This window comes from Calliphora vicina, chromosome 3 (assembly GCF_958450345.1).
Source record: "Calliphora vicina chromosome 3, idCalVici1.1, whole genome shotgun sequence".
NCBI lineage: Eukaryota > Metazoa > Arthropoda > Insecta > Diptera > Calliphoridae > Calliphora > Calliphora vicina.
The window spans coordinates 63,629,198-63,648,630 of record NC_088782.1 but is presented as its reverse complement, the minus strand read 5'-3'; the positions used below and the strand labels follow the sequence as shown (position 1 = coordinate 63,648,630).

The following is a 19,433-nucleotide window of genomic DNA, read 5'->3' as shown; positions in this document are numbered from 1 at the left end:
ATTTTAATATTGACACATGGAGAATACCAGAAGATGTGTATTTAATTAAACTCCTTTTCCAGATATCAAGCCTTCGAAGGGAAAATAACATTTTAGAAAATATTGTAAAAGCAGAGCCTTCCAAAATAAATCAATTTTTTTTAATGTAAATTTCAACTTTAAGCCTAATAGCTTTCTTTTTTTGGAATTATGGGTTTCACAATGGCAAATCTTAATTTTTTATTTCACTTTTGCATTTTAATGTAAAATTTTTAATATAAATGTAAAATTTTATCGAAAATCAGACTATCCATTTGAAAATTGGAGACTTATTTCCACATTTCGACACTGTGTGTTTTTTTACAAAAAATAATAATGTATATCATATGTGATAATGAAGTCGATTTCAAATTAAAAAGATTTAAGAACATGTCTCTTTAAATTGTAATTTAAACTAATACTTTATTAATAAGTTCTATAAATATATGAAAAATACTATTATTTCACTTTAACGATTAATTTTAAATTAAAAACGAAATTATGTATGAAAATCGTTTGGAAAAGTAACGACTATTATAAACTGGCATTTTTCGAGCCAAAAACTTGACAACTCTGTGTGGTGTATTAAAAATAGGGACGATGAGAGCCATCTATTGTGCAGTAGTTGCGTTAACACTATTCAACTCGTACTGGCACTGGGATGATAAAGAATTGAAGAAAATGAAAACCTTCAATGTGGCAATTTGTCAAACACACTACTGACAGTTTATCAATAACAACACAAAGCCACTGCACACATACTTTTGCACTGTTTATTTTCATACAAAAAGTAAACAATTTATTTCATAATTTATGCAAAAACCGCACAGCAAAGATTCAATTTAACAACAAAGTGTTACAAAATAACGGTCATTGCAGATAAATTCAAAACACTTTTTCAAAATGATGGAAAAATTTCTACCCCAAGTAGCTGCAGTCAGTGCACAGCAACAGCAACAACAACAGCATTCACAAGCAGTACAATCTCAGTCCTCGAAATCATTTAGTGTTTCCGAAGAACATCGTCACTATTTAAAAGTATTCATACAAACTTATCACAATTTGCCAATTTTATGGGACACTTCTTTGAGGGACTATACTAATCGTGATAAAAGAGCCGATGCTTATCAACAGTTGGTGCCCATTTATAGGTATTTGAAACGGGATGCCACTTTGGAGGATGTTAAGAAAAAGATAAATACTTTGCGTACAAACTATCGCAAGGAGTTAAAAGTGGTGGAAGCAGCCCGCAAACAGGGCAATCACTATCAGCCCAGATGTTGGACATTTTATGAATTGGATTTTTTGCGTAATGCTGAGAAATTTCTGGCCATCGATACGTCCATAATAAAGCATGAAACCTCTTCCTCCGCCACATCTTCGGTCTACAATAGCTTTAGTGAATCTGCGCATGCAGGACATTTCCTAGATAATGCTCCTTATGGCTATTTAATGAATAAGGGCAACACTTCGCCCATGAGTATAACGGAAATGTTTCATAAATCTTTTGGTCATCAAAATAACAACAACAATAACAATCAGCAACAGAGAGAACAAAATTCCAATCACAATACTCCGCCTTTAGGTTTGCCGGGAGGCATACAAACTAACATTGGAGCTTCATCAACTACAGCACAGTATCAAACACAAACAGCGGTAGCGGAAATAAATTCAAACAAACGCTTGAAAACAACTGCTACTACGGCACAAAATTCTACTACACCTCCCGATGAAATGCTAAACATGGCCTGCGATTATTTATCCTCCACCTATCCTGAAGAAGAGTCTATAGCACGCACCTGGACTTTTAAATTGAAAAGATTACCAAGAGAACAACGTCTGTTGGCTGAGAAATTTATAAATGATATACTTTTCGAAGCTGAATCGGGTAGTTTACATCGAGGCTCTATGCAACTGAATGCCATGGAGCCATATGTACGATTTGAGGAATCACAAAATGATGATAGTAGCCAAGAAAAACCACAAAGCCCAAATGCTATAAGTACCACCACAAATAGTACTAATGCTGTACAGTCTTTAGAACAAGCCGCAACTGAGGCTCCATCACATCATTCTCCCATTGAAGTAGGCAATATGCTAATAAATGATGGATCTACGCCCAGTGCCTCGAATGATGCCGATAATAATAGTAGAAATAATAGCGCTTTTAGCAGCTATAATTGATAGAACGCAGAGAGTTGAATCGATGAATGTACATAAATATTTTATGGGAAATTAAATAAGAATTAATTAAATGAAGTACTACCGCAATATTTACTGTAATTAAATTTATAATTAAGAATACAAAATTATGTTAAAGTTTAACTTTATGATGTAATATAGATCCATATTAAGAGAAAAATAATAAAAAGGTTCTTTTTGAGGTTTTTATGATTTTTGTCATATTTCTCACAAAGGAAACATATGAAGTATTTCAAAGGTCTTTAAATGGCGCTTCAATGTGTAATGAAAGCTTATTTTGAAAACTATATTCCGTTATTTCAGTTTCCAAAAACATGACCTTTTTCCAAATATAATTGTATATTTCTAAGATAAATTCAAATTGACTAGGTTTTTCTATTAAAATATAGTAAATTTCAGAGTTATAAAGCAATAAAATTTAACAAAAACACATTTATAGAATGTGGTTATATTTCTTAGCACAAAAATAGTTTTTTTTTAATTATTTAATTTCATACTAAGAGGAAGCTAGCATAATGTATTTTTGTTCTTAGTACTTTGTTCTTATTTCTTTTTAACACCGTGAATTGTAAAATGAATAACACTCCAAATAATAGGAGCCTCATAAAAGAAATGGGCAAGTAACGACAGCACATTTGAAAAGCAATAAAACAAAATCTTTGACTATTTGTTTAAATTAAGTAATAGTTTAATGAAACATTTACAAACAATTTTATAAATTAAATAAATAATATTATCAGTTAAAATTGTTGAAGAGATCTAACTAATTGTTAGTACAAAAACGTGTATTCCCTGATCTAAAATATATTTTTCAAAAATATAAAATAAATTAATGAAAACAATTGATTTTGGATTAAGGAACTAAAAATTAAATGAGTATATTAATTAAAATTAAAACAAAATGAACTTTTCTCTCTCACTTTTAGTTAACTCTTTGATAATTAGTTACACCCCTGGCAAACCAAACAAAGGGTGAGGCAGCTGCAAACATTAGGCCAGCACCAACCATGGGACGATGTAAAATCCAAGCCACGGCGGCTATAACAAGAGCCATCGATAATGAAAGTAAAATATTGGTGCCGACTGGAAAACGTGGATCTGGTGCCAGCGAGGAAAGAAATTGTATGCGGGATACTGAAACAAAAATTAAATATTAGTAAAAATTTAGCAAGTAAATTCTTTTTTTCCATGTTCTTTTTAATATTTTAGATCTTTTATTTTTGTTAATTTATACTCACATATAACATGTAGTAAAGTTGAAGTGCAAGTAACACCGAAAAATACTAAAATCCAACCCATGAAACGGAATCCCCATGTTGTTAAGCGTTGAGCATGATGTTCCTTCTTAAACACCTCTGTTAAAGACAATTCTCCGGGATACACTAGAAGTATATCAACTCCACGACTGGTTCTGTAGGGTTCAATTTTATTTTTCACCATTTTGCCCACAATAGTATACTGTAAAATGCACAAAAACAATATTCTAAGATAAAAAATAAAATATACAAAATTTTCACTCACCATTTCACCTTCCATGCCAGCAAACGAGAATAAGATACGTATATCACCAATTTCGGGATTAAATAAATCATTAGTATGATAATATAGTCCCAAATGCAATTTAATTGTTGCATCTTCGGGTCTAGTATCCGAAGTCAATTCTACATAATTATTAAATTTATTTTTGATATTATTGCCCAGTTCGAAACGACCTACATAAACGGCATCAGCTACTTGTGTTTCCGATTCAATGGGGAATTGTTTAGGATTTTGATGTCCAGTCTGTATATAAAATGAACGGGAATCTATAAGTTTGTCACGCCAATCACGGGTATAATAATAAGTACGATCCTCGGTATGCACGGAAGCAACACTTTCGCCATAATTATGTTCACTATTAAATCAAAAAAGATAAAGTTATAAAATAAACACATTTTGGAAATTGTATTGTAATACACCTACACAGTTTCTTCCACCCATTGATACATTTGTACGCGTCTTCTGAGTTTAACCGCCAAAACCTGAATATTATAATCGGGTTCGGTCAAAGGTTCGCCTACTATAATTGGTCCTGATATATGAACAATACGATCATTGTATGTAGGCTCGATATCATCAGATGTGGCATCTAGTGTTACAGCATCGTCCAGGGCCTCATCCAAAGACAGGATAGTATGAACGGCCCGCCCCTTTTAGTAATTACATTGTATGAAAACGTTAGCTTATTATTCGCAACAGATATAGAATTCTATTATTTTATGTACCTCATTCCAAAACAGAACACCCGCTCCGCCAATGAATAGTACTAGGCCAAATGTTGCTACAAGCCAACATGATCGATATGTTTCGATTAATGTCATTGTTAGTGCATTATTTTAAAACTTTAAATGTTAATTTCAGTCACACATATACTTCGTGGTTACACATATATTTATACCATTAAATTTTATAAATAATTCGCAGATTCACTAATTCTAAACAATTTAATTCTTGTCAGTCAGCTGTTGCATTGCAATTAGTTGTGTTATCAAATTTTGTGAATGCCAATCATAACATTATATATGGTGATGCCAACACAAATATTTTATTAAATAAGTGATGCCAGAATAAAAGAACTTTATATATTGCAAATGATTTTGAAAATGAAAAATTTGAATAAAAAATTCCGAACTAAATAAGATTTTATTATTACATATACCCCCGTTAACACGAAGTCTGGTTATGCCTTAACTAATAGTTATACTGTAGGTTAAAATTATTTTTGTATGAAAACTGTCAGTATAACTATTAGTGAAAACATAACCAGACTTCGTGTTACTGGGGGATAGTGAAATAAATTAATACATTTGGGTATAAATAAAATTTATTCAAGATCGTCTAAAAGTAAAAAGGGAAATATCAAAATACCTTAAAAATATTGAATATGTACTATATTTTTTTACCAAATTGTGGCAAGAAAGCTTATTAAAAATATCTATTTTTATAGAATTTATATCATATTTTTTATAGAATTTATTATTCCTTTTTCTTTTATATTATAGACAATTGTATATGTAAACAAATAAATTCGAAGAACATAGTAGTTATATTAACATAGATCATCAGGGTAACAATATGAAGACAAAAAATTAGTAATGTGTTATTTTTACAATACATATTAGGTAAAATGTATTGTAAAATTACATATTACTAATTTATTGTCTGCATATTGATACCCTGCTGAAAATTCCAAATTTAAAAAGTATAAAAATAACGGAATTAACTGTCATTTTCGTTTACAAAATACAATGTCATCAATTTACAGAGCATAACAAAAAATAAGAAGAAGAATGTTTATTTACATTTTGCAGAATTTTGTTCACATTTTTTTTTGGAAACTTTTGATTATCATGTCCTCAGAAATTTCTCCCGAGGATGTAGCCAAAATATGTTTTGATAAATTTAAAAGTCTACCCAAGACCGGTAAACCCACTGACAATGAATGGACTATATTGGCCGGTGTGGTTGTACACAACAAACAAACTGGTAAGAGTGAAGTAATTTCACTTGGCTGTGGTACTAAATGCATAGGAAAAAGTAAATTATGTCCGCAAGGTTTAATACTCAACGATTCACATGCTGAGGTAATGGCTAGAAGAGGATTATTGCGGTATATGTACCATCAACTAAACACAACTTTGAAAAACCCTGAAGGAGACAATGATTGCATATTTAGGTGGCTGCCGGAGAAGGAAATATTTAAACTAAAAGAACATTTATCATTTCATTTCTTGAGTACCCAAACTCCTTGCGGGGATGCCTGTATAATTGCTGCGCAAAAAACTAAAGAATTAACTGAAGAACCTTTAATTAAACGTAGCAAAGTGGAAGAGGTAAAAATTGAAGATACAAATGTGGGTTGTATTGTTGAAAGTGTATATACTGGTGCTAAACTTATAGGTTCCCACCATAGCGATGCTATGGACCAGTTAGAGGGTGCTGTAAGAACTAAGCCGGGAAGGGGTGAACGTACTTTATCCATGAGCTGCAGTGATAAATTAGCTAAATGGCAAGTAATGGGTGTGCAAGGTGCATTATTGGATTTCCTGCTTGATTCACCCTTATATTTTGATTCATTAAACTTTTGGGGAGAAAATGATCTTGCTACCTTAGAAAGAGCTATGTGGAAACGCTTTAATAACAATTATAAACATTCTAAGTATTGTCTGCATATTCCCAAAATAAAAATATGCAACAAACCGGAATTTCCATATTTTCAAGATAGCACAAAACAACCTTCACCAAATGGTCTAGTGTGGTGTAACTTACCAGACAGTATGAAGTAAGTTTTACTGTCATTACTGAAGAGTTAATACAAATAAATAATTGATAACATTTTTTATATTTTCAGACCTTATGAAATATCAGTGAATGGCAAGAAACAAGGCATTACTTCGAAGAAACTACATAGTCCACAGTCGGCTTTAAAAATTTCCAAATATTATCTTTTTAAAGAATTTTTAAATATTACAAAGTTATTGCGGGATTCTATAAACAAATTTGGGGATATGGAATCTAAAACATACTTTGATTGTAAATCTTTAGCAAAAGATTATCAAAGTGCTTGGTCTGATGTTAAAATAAACTATTTTAAACAATGGTCCCAGAAACCAGATAATCTTTTACAATTTTCGGTTGAAGAGGTTGAAAATAAAGGATTTGGTAAAAAATAAGTGTTGTGTTAAAGAATTTCTTTTCTTAAGTTACAGTTGTAAGGAAACTAAGCTTTAACATTTAAGTGGGAGCTAGAAAGGAGATAGTTTAATGAGAGGTAGATGATAAAATTTATCTATCATCTATGTCGACACAAAATCACGTCGACAGCTAAAAAAAAAGGTATATATTTCGCCGATATCAATAACAATTGGTAACTATTTGCAATTTAACCCGTCTTAAAATTCTGTCAATAGTAACCATTTGTTATCGATATCGCCGAAACATATACCATTTGTTTTGCTGTCGACAATGACTTACAGATTAGGGGTGATTATGTTCTGTTAATACGTATCGAAAAATGTATGTACATATAAAATCGAATCAATCATTGGGAATAAAGCGCATGGAATCTGTTTTATCTGTGCAGAAATAATACTGTGACTTTAAGAAGAAAACTCACGAATTTTACCGACAATTTCAAGGGAGTTTCCAAAAAAAAAATATTCCCGGGAATTGAAACGTCAGTTGTGTGTCACATTTTAAAACAAAGTAGTAAACCTCGTCCAAACTACCTATGGCGTTACACTAAATAAAAAATATCCATTTCCCATAATTAATTGAAAAATTTTAATGTTTTTTTTTAGAAGAGGAAATATTTTTTTATTTAATATTTTTAATACATGTTATTTTTGTTTGTATTTGTATTTGCTTTTGTTTTTTTATTAATTTGTTTACGACAATAAGTAACTACTTGTTGGGAAAATGTAATATTTTGGTTATTGCATTTAAAAATATAAATATTTATGTATATTTACAACAAATTATTTATTGCAGGCTATAAAAATTATGTTTAAAAAAATATTTTTAATGATTTTTTGGTTTTTAAAATTTAATAATAAAAAAAGCCGAATTGATTATAGTACGAATATTATATTGTATAATAATTCAGTCTAAATAAATATAATTTTTTAAGTATATATATATAATTTGCTTTTATTGTTTAATTTAATTTATAAAGCTTACCTATTTAGTATAAAACAAAAAAATTAAAAAAAAAATCCCCTAGATAATGAGAGGACAGGAAACACTTTGAGAGAAAATATTTAAAAAATATCTGGGTAAAAAATGTAAAAATAAAAAACCTTTAATTTGTTAGAAATAAAAATTAAATTTTATTTTATAATTTTGTTTCTTTTTTTTAAATTCAATTTAAAACTTACTAACAAATTTAACAAACTGTTTTAAAACAAAAGTTTCATGTTTTTTTATAGGAAATTAACTAAATATGTATGTAAAATAAAAATATACAAACTTAAAATATACAAATTTAGGTTTATTTACAAATTAAAATATTAAACACAATATACTACAATTAGAAATAAAATAAAGAAAGGTTAAACTAAAAAAATCAAGAGATTTTATATGAGTGATGTTTGTGTTTTAATTTTTTGTCAACTCAAAACAAATTTTGTTTGTTTTTTTTATATTGAAATTTAAACAATGCGATTCGAAATAATAAAAATAAACTATTCACTTGCTTGTTTTTGTAGTTAAAGTAAGTGAGCTGACATGAACTGACTCTTTTAAAGTTTTAAGATATTAAATAATGGGTAGGAGGAGATTAAATAAATTTGGTTACTAGTTGTTGTTATTAAGGATTACAATATCACTTGTCTACATAATAATTTCATTTTAATATGTATGTATACATATATTTATTGTATTTATATATAATAAATACATACGTAATTATAAAGCTTATATATTTCCTATAAATATGTATAATGAAAGCAAATTAAACAAAGTTGCAATTATTACAGTGCCAATTTTATTTTAAACTATTTTTCTCTAGAAACATACTAAAATACGTTCTTCATGACACCATCATAACTAAAACTTTGATAAACCATCAATAACAAAACAAAAAATAATTAATTAATCATATTTTATCAAGTTCTTTCTTTTTATAAAGTTCAATAGTTCTTGTTTGTTAATTATTAAAAAGCTTGTTTGTCCTTTATCCATGTTCTTCAATCTTGCAAAAATTTCAATTTTAAAAACTATTTGGTGGTGTTATATGGTTTTAATATACGTACGTTTTCTGTAATACATTATTTCTGTTAATGTATCTTTCACATTTGTGTCTATTAGTTTACAAAAAAATATGTTTAAAACTAAATAAAATAAATTAAGTTTATATTGCTAATATTTTTTTTATGTATAAAAAACTAAAAAAAAAAACAAAAACACTTATTGAAAACCTTTACTATTTTGAGTTATTTTGTTTAACAAAACAAAAAAGTTAACGTTGACTAACATGCCACACAATTAAATAACTTTTGTCGCCACGATTTTCAATGGTCTGATTTTGTTCCAGATTAATACTCTTTTCCATATCATTGTCATCTGTAAAATAGTTTAAAAACAATTATGTATTTATTAATAAATATGTATTTGCAATAATGATTAATTGTAATTTAGTATTAACTATTGTTAGCAATAAAACAATTGTGTATTATACAGTTGTTAGGATAAACATATGCAGGGGGGTTATTTTGTATATCGTTTCGAAAAGAAATTCGTTCGAATTTGTATGGTTTATAAATTGTATTTCGTAAAGGCTTTCTTTCGAATCAAATTACACTATAACCCCTTAGGAAATATACTATGTATGCATGTATATAACAATAACGAGATTAAATAAAATAACCAGCCAAGTTCTGTAATCTTTATGGTTTTATTAATTTTATGTACATTAAGGTTATAATTTATATCGATACGGTATGGGCATAAAAAAGTACGAAGAAATCGTAGATCAGTTTTTGACAGACGTTTAACAAGTTTCGGTATATACTAAGGTTATCGACTGGAATTTTGATTTGCTTCACAGCTGCCGTTTTTTTTAATATAGAATTTTCGAATATTGAATAAACCTATTTTTAAAACGTTATTTTTTGCAAGGAAATAGGTATGAAATTTATTATTATATTTAAGTATTTGGAACTGTTTTCCGGATCACAACTTCACGAAAGGATTTGTTGTTTCATTTCTTAGGGATATTAAGAGCTCTGTTCCTCAAATGATACATTTTCCCTAATGGTACCAAAGTGTAAGGGAAAGTTGATGCTGGCATCTCCATTACGGAGTATGAAATCAAAATTCCTTATAGAATCAATTATGATTGCAGTCAGTATTCTTCAGGTGATTTTGTATGAAGTTGAAGGAATGAAGGACTTCATGGTCTCGGCACTTGATTTTAATAAGACACCCATGATTTCGTTTCCTGATAAAACCGTGGCTTGAATACGACAGACTGTTTGATGGGAGTGCGGTATTCAAGGAGGACTCAAAAATTAAAGAGGGTACAGGAGCCGGGGTCTTCATTATGGAGAAGTCATACAGCAGCCCTTAGCGCTTTAAAAAGCAATGTAGTCTAATTGAAACTAGTTAGAGTATACGATTGGGTTGTACTGGGCTCCGCGGCACTGCTCAGGGCAATGAGATTGCGGATTAAATCGCACGAATCGGCTCTGTATTGAGTTTAGGTGAGAGGGTGAATGGGAGGAACAGTGCGGACTGTAGGATATCAGCTGGACATAGCAGGTACCAATCTACTGTAGGGTTAGACAGGGTTCTAGTGGGGGCAATTACGTACCCAATATGAGATAAAACAAGTTTACAGGACATTTTTTGTTCGACTAGAAGCCATTAGATTATTTTCTCTGGGAATATGTAAATTCCCAAGTCTATGCAGATATAAGAAACAATCGAGCAGCAGGATGCGAATATTGTGAAAATTGTACCTCCAGGTTACGCCAAGTACGCGATAGCCGCGGCTGCCACATGACCCAAATCATATTCTATAAAAATCACCATTTACATTCTGATTTTAAAATATTCTCTTCCCAATGAATTACGCATTTTTTATGATTGAACTTAGTAGCACCTGTTAAATCTAGACATCTGGGCACCGTAAATATACGTTTGGTTCATCCCACAACGCCAGTTCTGCTTAAGAAAAGTGAGAATTCCCGAGAATAAACTTTCTGATATACTTTTAAAATGTCTTGATCCGTCGGAGTTCCTCTCATTGGGAATAGATTCGTGACCACTTCATCTTCTCTTTTGCCATGCACTTTTCCTTAAAACCAGTTCAATATTTATTTTGTATTATATTTTGTCTAATGGTTACGAACTTTTATATTTCTTGTTCATTAAGATATTACTAAAGGGACCTTATAGGAACAAAGTAGGCTACTACAACCATTTTAAATCTAAACTATTACGTTTCATTCTAAAGGCCTTCCCAAATTCTTTTAAGAATTTAGGTTTAAAAGTTCTTACTGATTGTATACAGTTTTTCCTTTGTTATTATTTGAACGCTTATAAAAATAGTAGTTTATCAGTCAAAGTATCCATATTTACAAATTTTATAAATTAGATTTTACCAATTCACAACATGTGTTGTATAGTTGTATCGACGTATTGTTGTATAACGCTTTTTATTTTCAAAATTTATTTGGCGTTGTAATACAACAATACAACGTATTTAAGTTGTAAATTAAACAATTGTATATGTGTACACACCACTGCGCATATTTGGTAGTTTGTTTGGTAAAGTTAACGATTCTTTTTGTATTAAATTTTTAATTAAAATTGTAAACAAAATCATATTGAAAAATAAAATTTAAAAAAAAAAATATAATTTTTTGGAAAAGTTAATTTTTTGTACAAAATTGTTAAATAAAAAAGAAATTAAGTTCTATAGGAACATTTTGTTTAATTTCCTGTTAATCGTAAGCAACAATTTAGAGCTAAGTTCGAAAATTTGCAAAAAAAAATATAAGTACATTAATTAACAATTTTAATAGATTCGTGGAAAAAAATAATATAAAAATATAACCAAAAACCAAATAAACAAAAATATGCCATAAAATAGTTAAAAATTATTTGCGCAACTTGTTTTTTTTTGTTTAAGCAGAATTTTTAAATAATAAGGTGCAAAAATAATAACTTTGCAAAAGCCAATGTGTGACCCTTTTCGTTTTTTTTTGTATTTTGTTAAAAGGTGTGTGTGCATATAAAAAATGTATAATTGTAGAGCAAAATAAAAAAAAACACCAATTGAAATTGAATTTAAAGAATAAACAAAAATATTGAAAAATTGTATAAACCTTGGTTTACTTCAGGTCACATAACTCCTTTTTCGTTGTTTCGAAACAAAACTAAGTAAGCGTTTTAACCAATGTATAACGCTCGTATATGATTGGCAAACGTATAACGTTAATTTATAAAGTTCCAGTTGATAAAACTATAAATTAAATGTACTATAAATTAAAACAAAACAACAAAGAAAAAAATTAAATAAAAAAAAATACGTTAATACATTATTATTACTCAAGTTGCAACAACAAAATGATAGAAGAACAACAATAACAACAAATAAGTAAAAAAAGAAGTTAAAACAAAACAAAAGAAAGATATAATAATAATATTCTTACGAATCAACTTTCCAAACTATCAAATGCGCAGCATTATCACTAGCATCAGTTATAGTTCTCTCTTGTCCTGCGATAAGAACAAAATATGAATTCAATAACCCAACCGTACAAAATATATAATTAAAAAGATATACAAATAAAAACTTAATGCTATGTAGTTCAAATATTAAAAAAGTAAAAATTTAAAATAAACAAAAAACTACAACTTACTTATGCGAAAATCAATATAACCTTCACCACCACACATCACCAGCATATCGGGTCGCTTATTGGTAAATTGTAATTGAGCGCTATTGTTTTGACGCAGTGGTACTGAGACAAAAAATTTAACAGCATCACGATGTCCATGAAAAGACAGTTGAGCATTGGCCATACAGCATAACGGCAGTTGACTACTTGGATCATCTACATTTAGCATTAAATAATATAATAAACATTTCTTTTTTCATTTAAACAACAAACTTACTTAATTTTCCTTGACCTTCGGATAAGGGTACAGAGATAATAACTCCATTACTAGTACCAATCCACAGACGATTACAGGACACCATTAAAGCGGTAATGCGTACAAATGAGAAACCCAATTTGCCAGTACCCAACATTTTCGATACGTATGGTTCTATATCCACATCCTGATTGTGTTCAAATGTGTAGGTATTGTATAAACGTAAAGTTGAGTCCAATCTATTTGAAATTTTGTTATTATTTTCATTAAATTTAGGTTATGGTTTTAAAAACTATTTGCAGTTAGATTTTCATTGCATATTTTATATACATATATTATGATGGTATCAATCAGAGGTTCGAATTAATTAATTTTTTGCTTAATTCACTAAAATTATAATTCAGAATTAAATAATGTAAGCCATTCATTAAATTAAACCATTTCCAACTAAAATTCTTCAGCTTCATTAAAGAGATTTTTTAATATAATTCATTCATTGTTGAATTAATTCATAATATAATTTATTTATTTATAATAACATTCATTCAATTCATGAATATTTTTTATTTTTTAAATTTATTTTTGTTTTATTTATAAGCAATTACAAAATGAATTAAAAAAATGTTACTAATTAATTATTCAAAGTTATTTTGTATGGATTTGAATTAAAGAAAACTTGAATGATTCAATTAGGAATTAATTCTACAAAGAATTAAGCCTGTGAATTAATTCGTAATGAATTCATCAATGGAATAGTATAATTTATTATTTCGAACCTTTGGTATCAATAAATACATATTCATGAGAATTTGATACTGAAATCAGCAAAATCGATTCATAAATGGCTGAGATTTAAGCAAAAAACCTAAACTACCTTATTTTGTTTGTTTACACACAGCGATCGATAGACAATTTAAAAAAAATCGATTCATAAATGGCTGAGATTTAAGCAAAAAACCTAAACTACCTTATTTTGTTTGTTTACACACAGCGATCGATAGACAATTTACATTTTAGAATTTTTTACTCAATTTTTTTTTTTAAATTGGCCAAGTTTGGATAAATCTGGTGGATAATGTGTCCGCTTAAGTGAGCCAAAATTTACTTTTCACGCTTTTGCGTTAAATTCTCTTTCCGGATCGTATACAAATTGTATATAGTCCCGAAGAAAATTGTTTTCTACAAAAGAATAAATAGAGGGGATTTTTAATATTCCAATTTGGATACGTGTAACTTTTTCTAGGAACGAAATACCTGTTAGCAATGGTTGGCCCACCATTTCTAAGAAAACAAAACTAAATCTAAAACTAAACCTAAATATCTCATCAACTAAAAGAGAACTTCTCCAGGATAACTTACATTTTAAATTTCAGCTCGTTCGGATCATAAATGTAAATTAGACGATTTAAAAAAAAAAAAATTAAACCCGAGGTGACCAACTTTGAGGGGCTATGAAGTGGCCCCCATTACCCCTAGGAAGCTCAACAACAAAAACACCTCAACTCCAACCAAGTGAAATTTCGAAACAATATCTTCAATAGTTCCTGAGATAAAACGTTTCTGAAAGACTGTGCAACATCAAAAGGCATTCCCATCTGCAGTTTATCCGTTCAAACTCTACTTCATTTTTAGCGTATGAATTTTTCTCAGAATCTCTTTGAAACTTTTAACATTTTAAGGTAATGCACGTCACCATTTTACTCTTGCGAATATGCGAACATTCGCCCAATCACAACAAACATACGTATTATATATGTTGTTGTTGTGATTGTGCGCAAATATTTCCACATTGAAAATATTTCCATAAAAATTAAAAAAAAAAACAAAAACATTCATACGAGTACTGTCTCAAAGTGAAGTGATTTACAATTTCGGCTCAAAATGACCAGGTTGTCAATTGTACTGAAAAACTAACGATATTTCCATATGCTTTACAACATTTCAGTACTATAGACAACCATTGAAAATGTTTTCAAATACAAATTTATACCTGATTGAAACCCAAACACCAGCACCTGTTGCCGCCATTTGTCGCACTTGGCTCTCTTTGCGCGGATGAGCGTCCAGCGAATGGATAATATTTAAAGAGATCGGATCCACAATAAAGATCTTATTGCGATGGGCGGCCCATATGCGTTCGCCGGCCACACAGAGGCAACGTATCGAATGATTGCGATCACCTAGCGTCACCAAATGATAACTATTCAGATCCCATTGGCCGTCTGTTTGGCGGCGGAACACGGCTAATTGGGCATTTGCGAGGGCCACCACAACGCGTGACTCAACATGAACTATCGCTAGGACGGCATCGGGCAAATGAACTTTATGCAAACACTCGTGCCAACGACCGACAGCACTGTGCACGTACAACCAATTGTCCTGAGCACCCAGCCACATTGTGGGACCCACCGAACTCATGACGGGTTCCTCACGGTCCTTAGTTCCCAATATGGGATTAATGGGTTTTGAGAACGGCAATTGTTGTTTCATCGAAGAGTTATTGTTATTGCTGAATTGCGACGTTGTATTATTGATTGTTGCATCTGCGGCATTGTTGGTAGTGGTTGTAGAGTCGGTAGCATCGTTATGGATACGTTGCGGTATGCCCGGTATCGGTTGACGTATTTTAATTTCATTGACATTGCCTAATGGTTCAATCGGTATGGAACCATTCTGCTCATTCGATTTTTCTGTAGCTTCTTTAGCTTTTTCTTCCACTGGAGTTTCAGCATTCACCTCTAAGGCTTGTTCATTGTGATCTGTTTCTTTGGTATTGCTATTTGGATCCGTTTTGGGTTTAACACGTATAAACTCTACCTTGCCAAAGCCTTCGTTGCCCTCTCCAGGTCGTTCCAACATTTCGCCCGCCTTTATAACCTCCGAGTTTTCGAGGAGGGCGTAATCCTTCTCCATGGCACCGGGTACCGAGGCAATACACAACAAATGAGAGGCACAAATTGGAAATACATCTAAAACTGTGGCCGACTGATTAGCATCCACCACAGTCACAGTACTGGCTGCATGGGTGCTTGTGCATATCCAAACATAAGAGGTTAACTGGGTCTCGGGCTCCAGATTTTCAAGGCTGCACCGAGTTATTTGACGATCTAATGCCTCGGCCGAATGCTCAGCTGTAGGACTAGTTATTTCGGTAATTTTTGCCGTCGAACGAGGGGCATATGGTGAAGTAGATGGTATTATGGACTGACCATTTTTGGTAAAACCTCCATTCAGATTAACGCCCGCCGCACAAAACACTTTCATATGGGGCGAGGCCTCCGCCAAAGGATTGCAATACACAGGCACTGGTACACCACCAGAATGTCTGGATTGCTGTTCTTTTTCGGTCTTATTACCCGGCAAACTCCAGCCATAAGCATGTAAACGGCCGTCTTCTTTCTGAACATGAGCTCTCAGTTGACGATATTGCTCATGTCGCCTAGCGCGGGCTCTTTCAGAGGTGCCTTCTTCGGCATAATCTTTGTTGGCTAAAGCATTGGCTAAACCAGCACTGGCAGGATGGACTCCACCACCAGTTATGGCAAGGCGACTGTCGCTATTTCTACTGGGGGATCCATGAGAGTGAGATGGGCTTGAGTAGCGAAACATAGGACCCCCTCCCTGCCCATCAGCGACACGCTCTTGTGGGCGATTAGAGGGGCTGAAATTAAATAGGTTTTTTCACATAAGACCCTTCATATACATATCAAAAGAAATTACTAAACCAACTTACGTGAATAAATTACTAAAATATTTCCAAATGCTTTGCTTAGACTTCTTATCCAAATTATCAACAGTGCGCGTGGCTCTCAAGATTTCCGTCAAACGCACAGCTTCTTGCAGTTCCATTAAACGTTCCTTATATTGATTACGCTCCATTAGAACCATAGCCATTTCAACACGTGTAAAGCGTTTACGCTGAGCCAACGGTACATCATTTTCATCTTGATCATTATCATCTGAAATTGAAAATACTTAATTTACTACGCTTTTAACCCTCCTTAAAACTTACTTTGTTGTTTGACTTGTTCTTTGGTTTTCTTCAGTTCCTCCTCCAATTCTTGCACCTTGTTACGCAATTTATTGCGTGATTGCTGCATGGCATTCAATTCCTCTCGTAAGATTTCAATTTCGCCAGTTAACTCATCGACACGGGCTATCAAATCATCTTTGACAATGTTAAGAGCGTTTCTGTAAAGTGTTACAATTAGAGCAAACTTGTTTAGTGTAAATTAAGTTGAAATATTCATACTTAGTAGCCAAAAGTTCATTGTTTTCCATAATGAGATTTTCCACTTCTTTGCCCATTCCTAAAATAATAAAATCAAATAATAAAATATTTAGGAGAACATTTATTTAAATTAGCTTAATTCTACTACATAAATCAAAATGTTACAACAACCAAGTTATATATTACAACAAAAGGATGAAAATTAAAAGTGTTTACAAAACTATAAGTGTGTTCGCGTACTGGATAATTTGTAATTATTACTGGAAGTCCTTTGATAGACAAAAGTTGACCAGTAAAAATATCAAGATAGAAGCAGGTTTAAAACATATAATTTGTAATTATTACTGGAAGTCCTTTGATAGATAAAAGTTGACCAGTAAAAATATCAAGATAGAAACATATGATTGTGATTTAATAGCGATTTTAGCTTTTAAAAATGTATTAAATATCAAATGTTTACAAACTGAAACTTAAAAATTGTTATTATTTTTGGATATTTTTCAGATTGAGAGTGAATTTATTTTTACTTTCTTAAATACAATTACTGGATAATTTTTAATGGAATGTACGCGAACACACCTTATAATAAATCAATTTTATTAGAAATAAATGAGTGTAGGTTAGTTTATTTTAAATATAAACTTAAATTTGAATGAATTTAAATATTTGTACATTTATGTCTAATCTTCTCTCTTCTTCTAATCTTTATTTAATTTGATTACATAACAATTTATCTATATCAATAGCTATTGTTGTTATAACATATCTTTTGATAGCGAAAGTTCTTCCCTGGACAAAATACATCCAGTTGATACAGCTGTCACTGAGCTGATAATATGTGGTCGTTTGTTATGGGTGAAATGCCTTTGTCATTAGAGTTTCCAGAAAACCGCGGTTTTGGTTTTAAAATATTGAAAACCAATAGGTTTCGGTTTTGTGCTAATTAAATATTATGATATTACAGAAAGAAGAAACATTGATAATGTACAAACATTATATAAAAAAGTTGCTCATACTTTTTTGATGTTTAACTGATGTTATTTCATCTTAAAATTTTAGCATCGATTTAACTTTAGATAAATTAAGCTCATTGAATTATGAATATTGTTTCTTGTACTCCTTTAAATCTCTGTGCTGTGTCTCATATCGAGGGACTATATTCAAAACCCTCTATCTTTGATTTTCACGAAAATGACTTTTTGATGGTAAAATGTTTAGTAAAACAGCCCTCATCTATGGTATGAATTTTGCTGTTTTATTTGAACTTGTTATTTCTCTATCTTATACAATTATTTTTATCCGAATGCAAAACCCTCTATCTTTTCAAATATTTTTTTTTGGAATAATTTCTTCATGTTTTCTTACTAATTTTTGCATGCTGAATATGAGTTTTACATATTTCAATCATTTATCAAAATAGCGAAATCCGATTCTGAATTGAATTACCATGAACATATTTTACCATTTTGTTTTTGGAAAATATAAGGTCCATGAATAAAAATAAATGGTTTAAGTTGGAATTTGCTTAAAAAAAATGTCTACTTTTAAAGTGTCATCATCATGGTTGTGGCTACCAAAACCGCAACCATTATTTATCTAAAGCTCTATCCAATTTTGCTGCGGATAATAATAAAGTTGTTGAACAGAAGTTCTTAGAGAAGATAGAGATTAAATTGTAAAATCAATCTATACAATTGCCAATCGATTAAGTTAGAATTACTAGAGAAGCCAGGACGACTGTTCAAATTCACAATGAGATCGAAAAAAAGTGTTTGATTATGATGTCTTTAATAATTACAATGATGACAAACTTATTCATGTGAGATTCAGTAGTTGCTTTTAAAAAATATTGTAGAATACCATACATATTAATAATACGCGAAAAACAGTTTTTTTGACTCTCCTGAAATGTTGTGTTTTGAATATAGTCCCTCGATATACTATTAGTTGTTTCGAAACTTGAAAATATGTATATTGTCTGAAAATCGTATTTTCACAGTTAAGTAACTGTTACAGTGCAATTAGAAAAATGTGGTGGATGTATTATCAGAATATAATATGCTGTTAGGTCAGCTTTTTTTATTCAAACTTGATATTTTTCAGTTCCAAATTTTTAAAAAGAAAAAACCGTAAACAGAATAATAATTGTCGGTTTTAAGTCATAAAAAAACGTTGTTTCGGTTAAAATCTATTTGTCATGGATTATGCAACATATTGTTTTCCCAGTTACCACTTTCCCAGTGAAAAATATACTTTTGAATTGAGTAGACAAATAGCCAAGCCCTGTTAATTGTCTTGAGATATGATCAATAGAGGAATATTCGTCAATTATTTCACACTA

The 19,433-nt window shown here is 30.8% G+C and overlaps 4 protein-coding genes across 15 annotated transcripts in view; 2 read left to right on the top strand and 2 right to left on the bottom strand.

The window, feature by feature from the left end:
• Positions 1 to 747: 747 nt before the first annotated feature.
• On the top strand, positions 748 to 2,409 carry LOC135954421 (uncharacterized). Its single transcript, XM_065504591.1, has one exon. The coding sequence runs from the start codon at positions 922 to 924 to the stop codon at positions 2,200 to 2,202; it is 1,281 nt and encodes a 426-aa protein (XP_065360663.1). The 5' UTR covers positions 748 to 921; the 3' UTR covers positions 2,203 to 2,409.
• A 469-nt stretch (positions 2,410 to 2,878) lies between these two features.
• Positions 2,879 to 4,662, bottom strand: Tmem43 (Transmembrane protein 43). Its single transcript, XM_065505179.1, has 5 exons — positions 4,485 to 4,662; positions 4,183 to 4,409; positions 3,742 to 4,114; positions 3,459 to 3,678; positions 2,879 to 3,354 (listed from the first exon to the last, which is right to left on the bottom strand). Exons 1-5 carry the CDS (start codon positions 4,578 to 4,580, stop codon positions 3,143 to 3,145), a joined length of 1,128 nt encoding a protein of 375 aa, XP_065361251.1. The 5' UTR covers positions 4,581 to 4,662; the 3' UTR covers positions 2,879 to 3,142.
• Positions 4,663 to 5,595: 933 nt separating this feature from the next.
• On the top strand, positions 5,596 to 7,169 carry Adat1 (Adenosine deaminase, tRNA-specific 1). Its single transcript, XM_065504525.1, has 2 exons — positions 5,596 to 6,541; positions 6,611 to 7,169. The coding sequence occupies exons 1-2, from the start codon at positions 5,610 to 5,612 to the stop codon at positions 6,930 to 6,932; spliced, it is 1,254 nt and encodes a 417-aa protein (XP_065360597.1). The 5' UTR covers positions 5,596 to 5,609; the 3' UTR covers positions 6,933 to 7,169.
• Positions 7,170 to 8,901: 1,732 nt separating this feature from the next.
• The window catches only part of syd (JNK-interacting protein syd), a 47,880-nt gene continuing 37,348 nt past the window's right edge, over positions 8,902 to 19,433 (bottom strand). For 6 of the 12 annotated variants that reach the window (XM_065506287.1, XM_065506289.1, XM_065506295.1 and 3 more), the window contains 7 exons: positions 17,114 to 17,171; positions 16,874 to 17,052; positions 16,595 to 16,820; positions 14,852 to 16,522; positions 12,883 to 13,100; positions 12,627 to 12,821; positions 8,902 to 9,321 (listed from right to left, as the gene is read on the bottom strand). In XM_065506287.1, coding sequence (XP_065362359.1) covers positions 9,218 to 9,321; positions 12,627 to 12,821; positions 12,883 to 13,100; positions 14,852 to 16,522; positions 16,595 to 16,820; positions 16,874 to 17,052; positions 17,114 to 17,171 — 2,651 coding nt within the window. In that variant the 3' untranslated portion in view covers positions 8,902 to 9,217. Of the gene's footprint in view, positions 9,322 to 12,089; positions 12,243 to 12,412; positions 12,484 to 12,626; positions 12,822 to 12,882; positions 13,101 to 14,851; positions 16,523 to 16,594; positions 16,821 to 16,873; positions 17,053 to 17,113; positions 17,172 to 19,433 lie in introns of those variants that run through there. The other 6 variants (XM_065506297.1, XM_065506298.1, XR_010576313.1 and 3 more) reach the window with 5 other exon arrangements.

Coding starts and splice junctions, on each gene's coding strand:
- LOC135954421 (XM_065504591.1), top strand. CDS start 922: ATGATGGAAAAATTTCTACCCCAAGTAGCTGCAGTCAGTGCACAGCAA.
- Tmem43 (XM_065505179.1), bottom strand. CDS start 4,580: ATGACATTAATCGAAACATATCGATCATGTTGGCTTGTAGCAACATTT. Junction 4,115..4,182: donor CAATGGGTGGAAGAAACTGT/GTAGGTGTATTA, acceptor TTGATTTAATAG/TGAACATAATTATGGCGAAA. Junction 3,355..3,458: donor AACTTTACTACATGTTATAT/GTGAGTATAAAT, acceptor TTTTTGTTTCAG/TATCCCGCATACAATTTCTT.
- Adat1 (XM_065504525.1), top strand. CDS start 5,610: ATGTCCTCAGAAATTTCTCCCGAGGATGTAGCCAAAATATGTTTTGAT. Junction 6,542..6,610: donor AACTTACCAGACAGTATGAA/GTAAGTTTTACT, acceptor TTATATTTTCAG/ACCTTATGAAATATCAGTGA.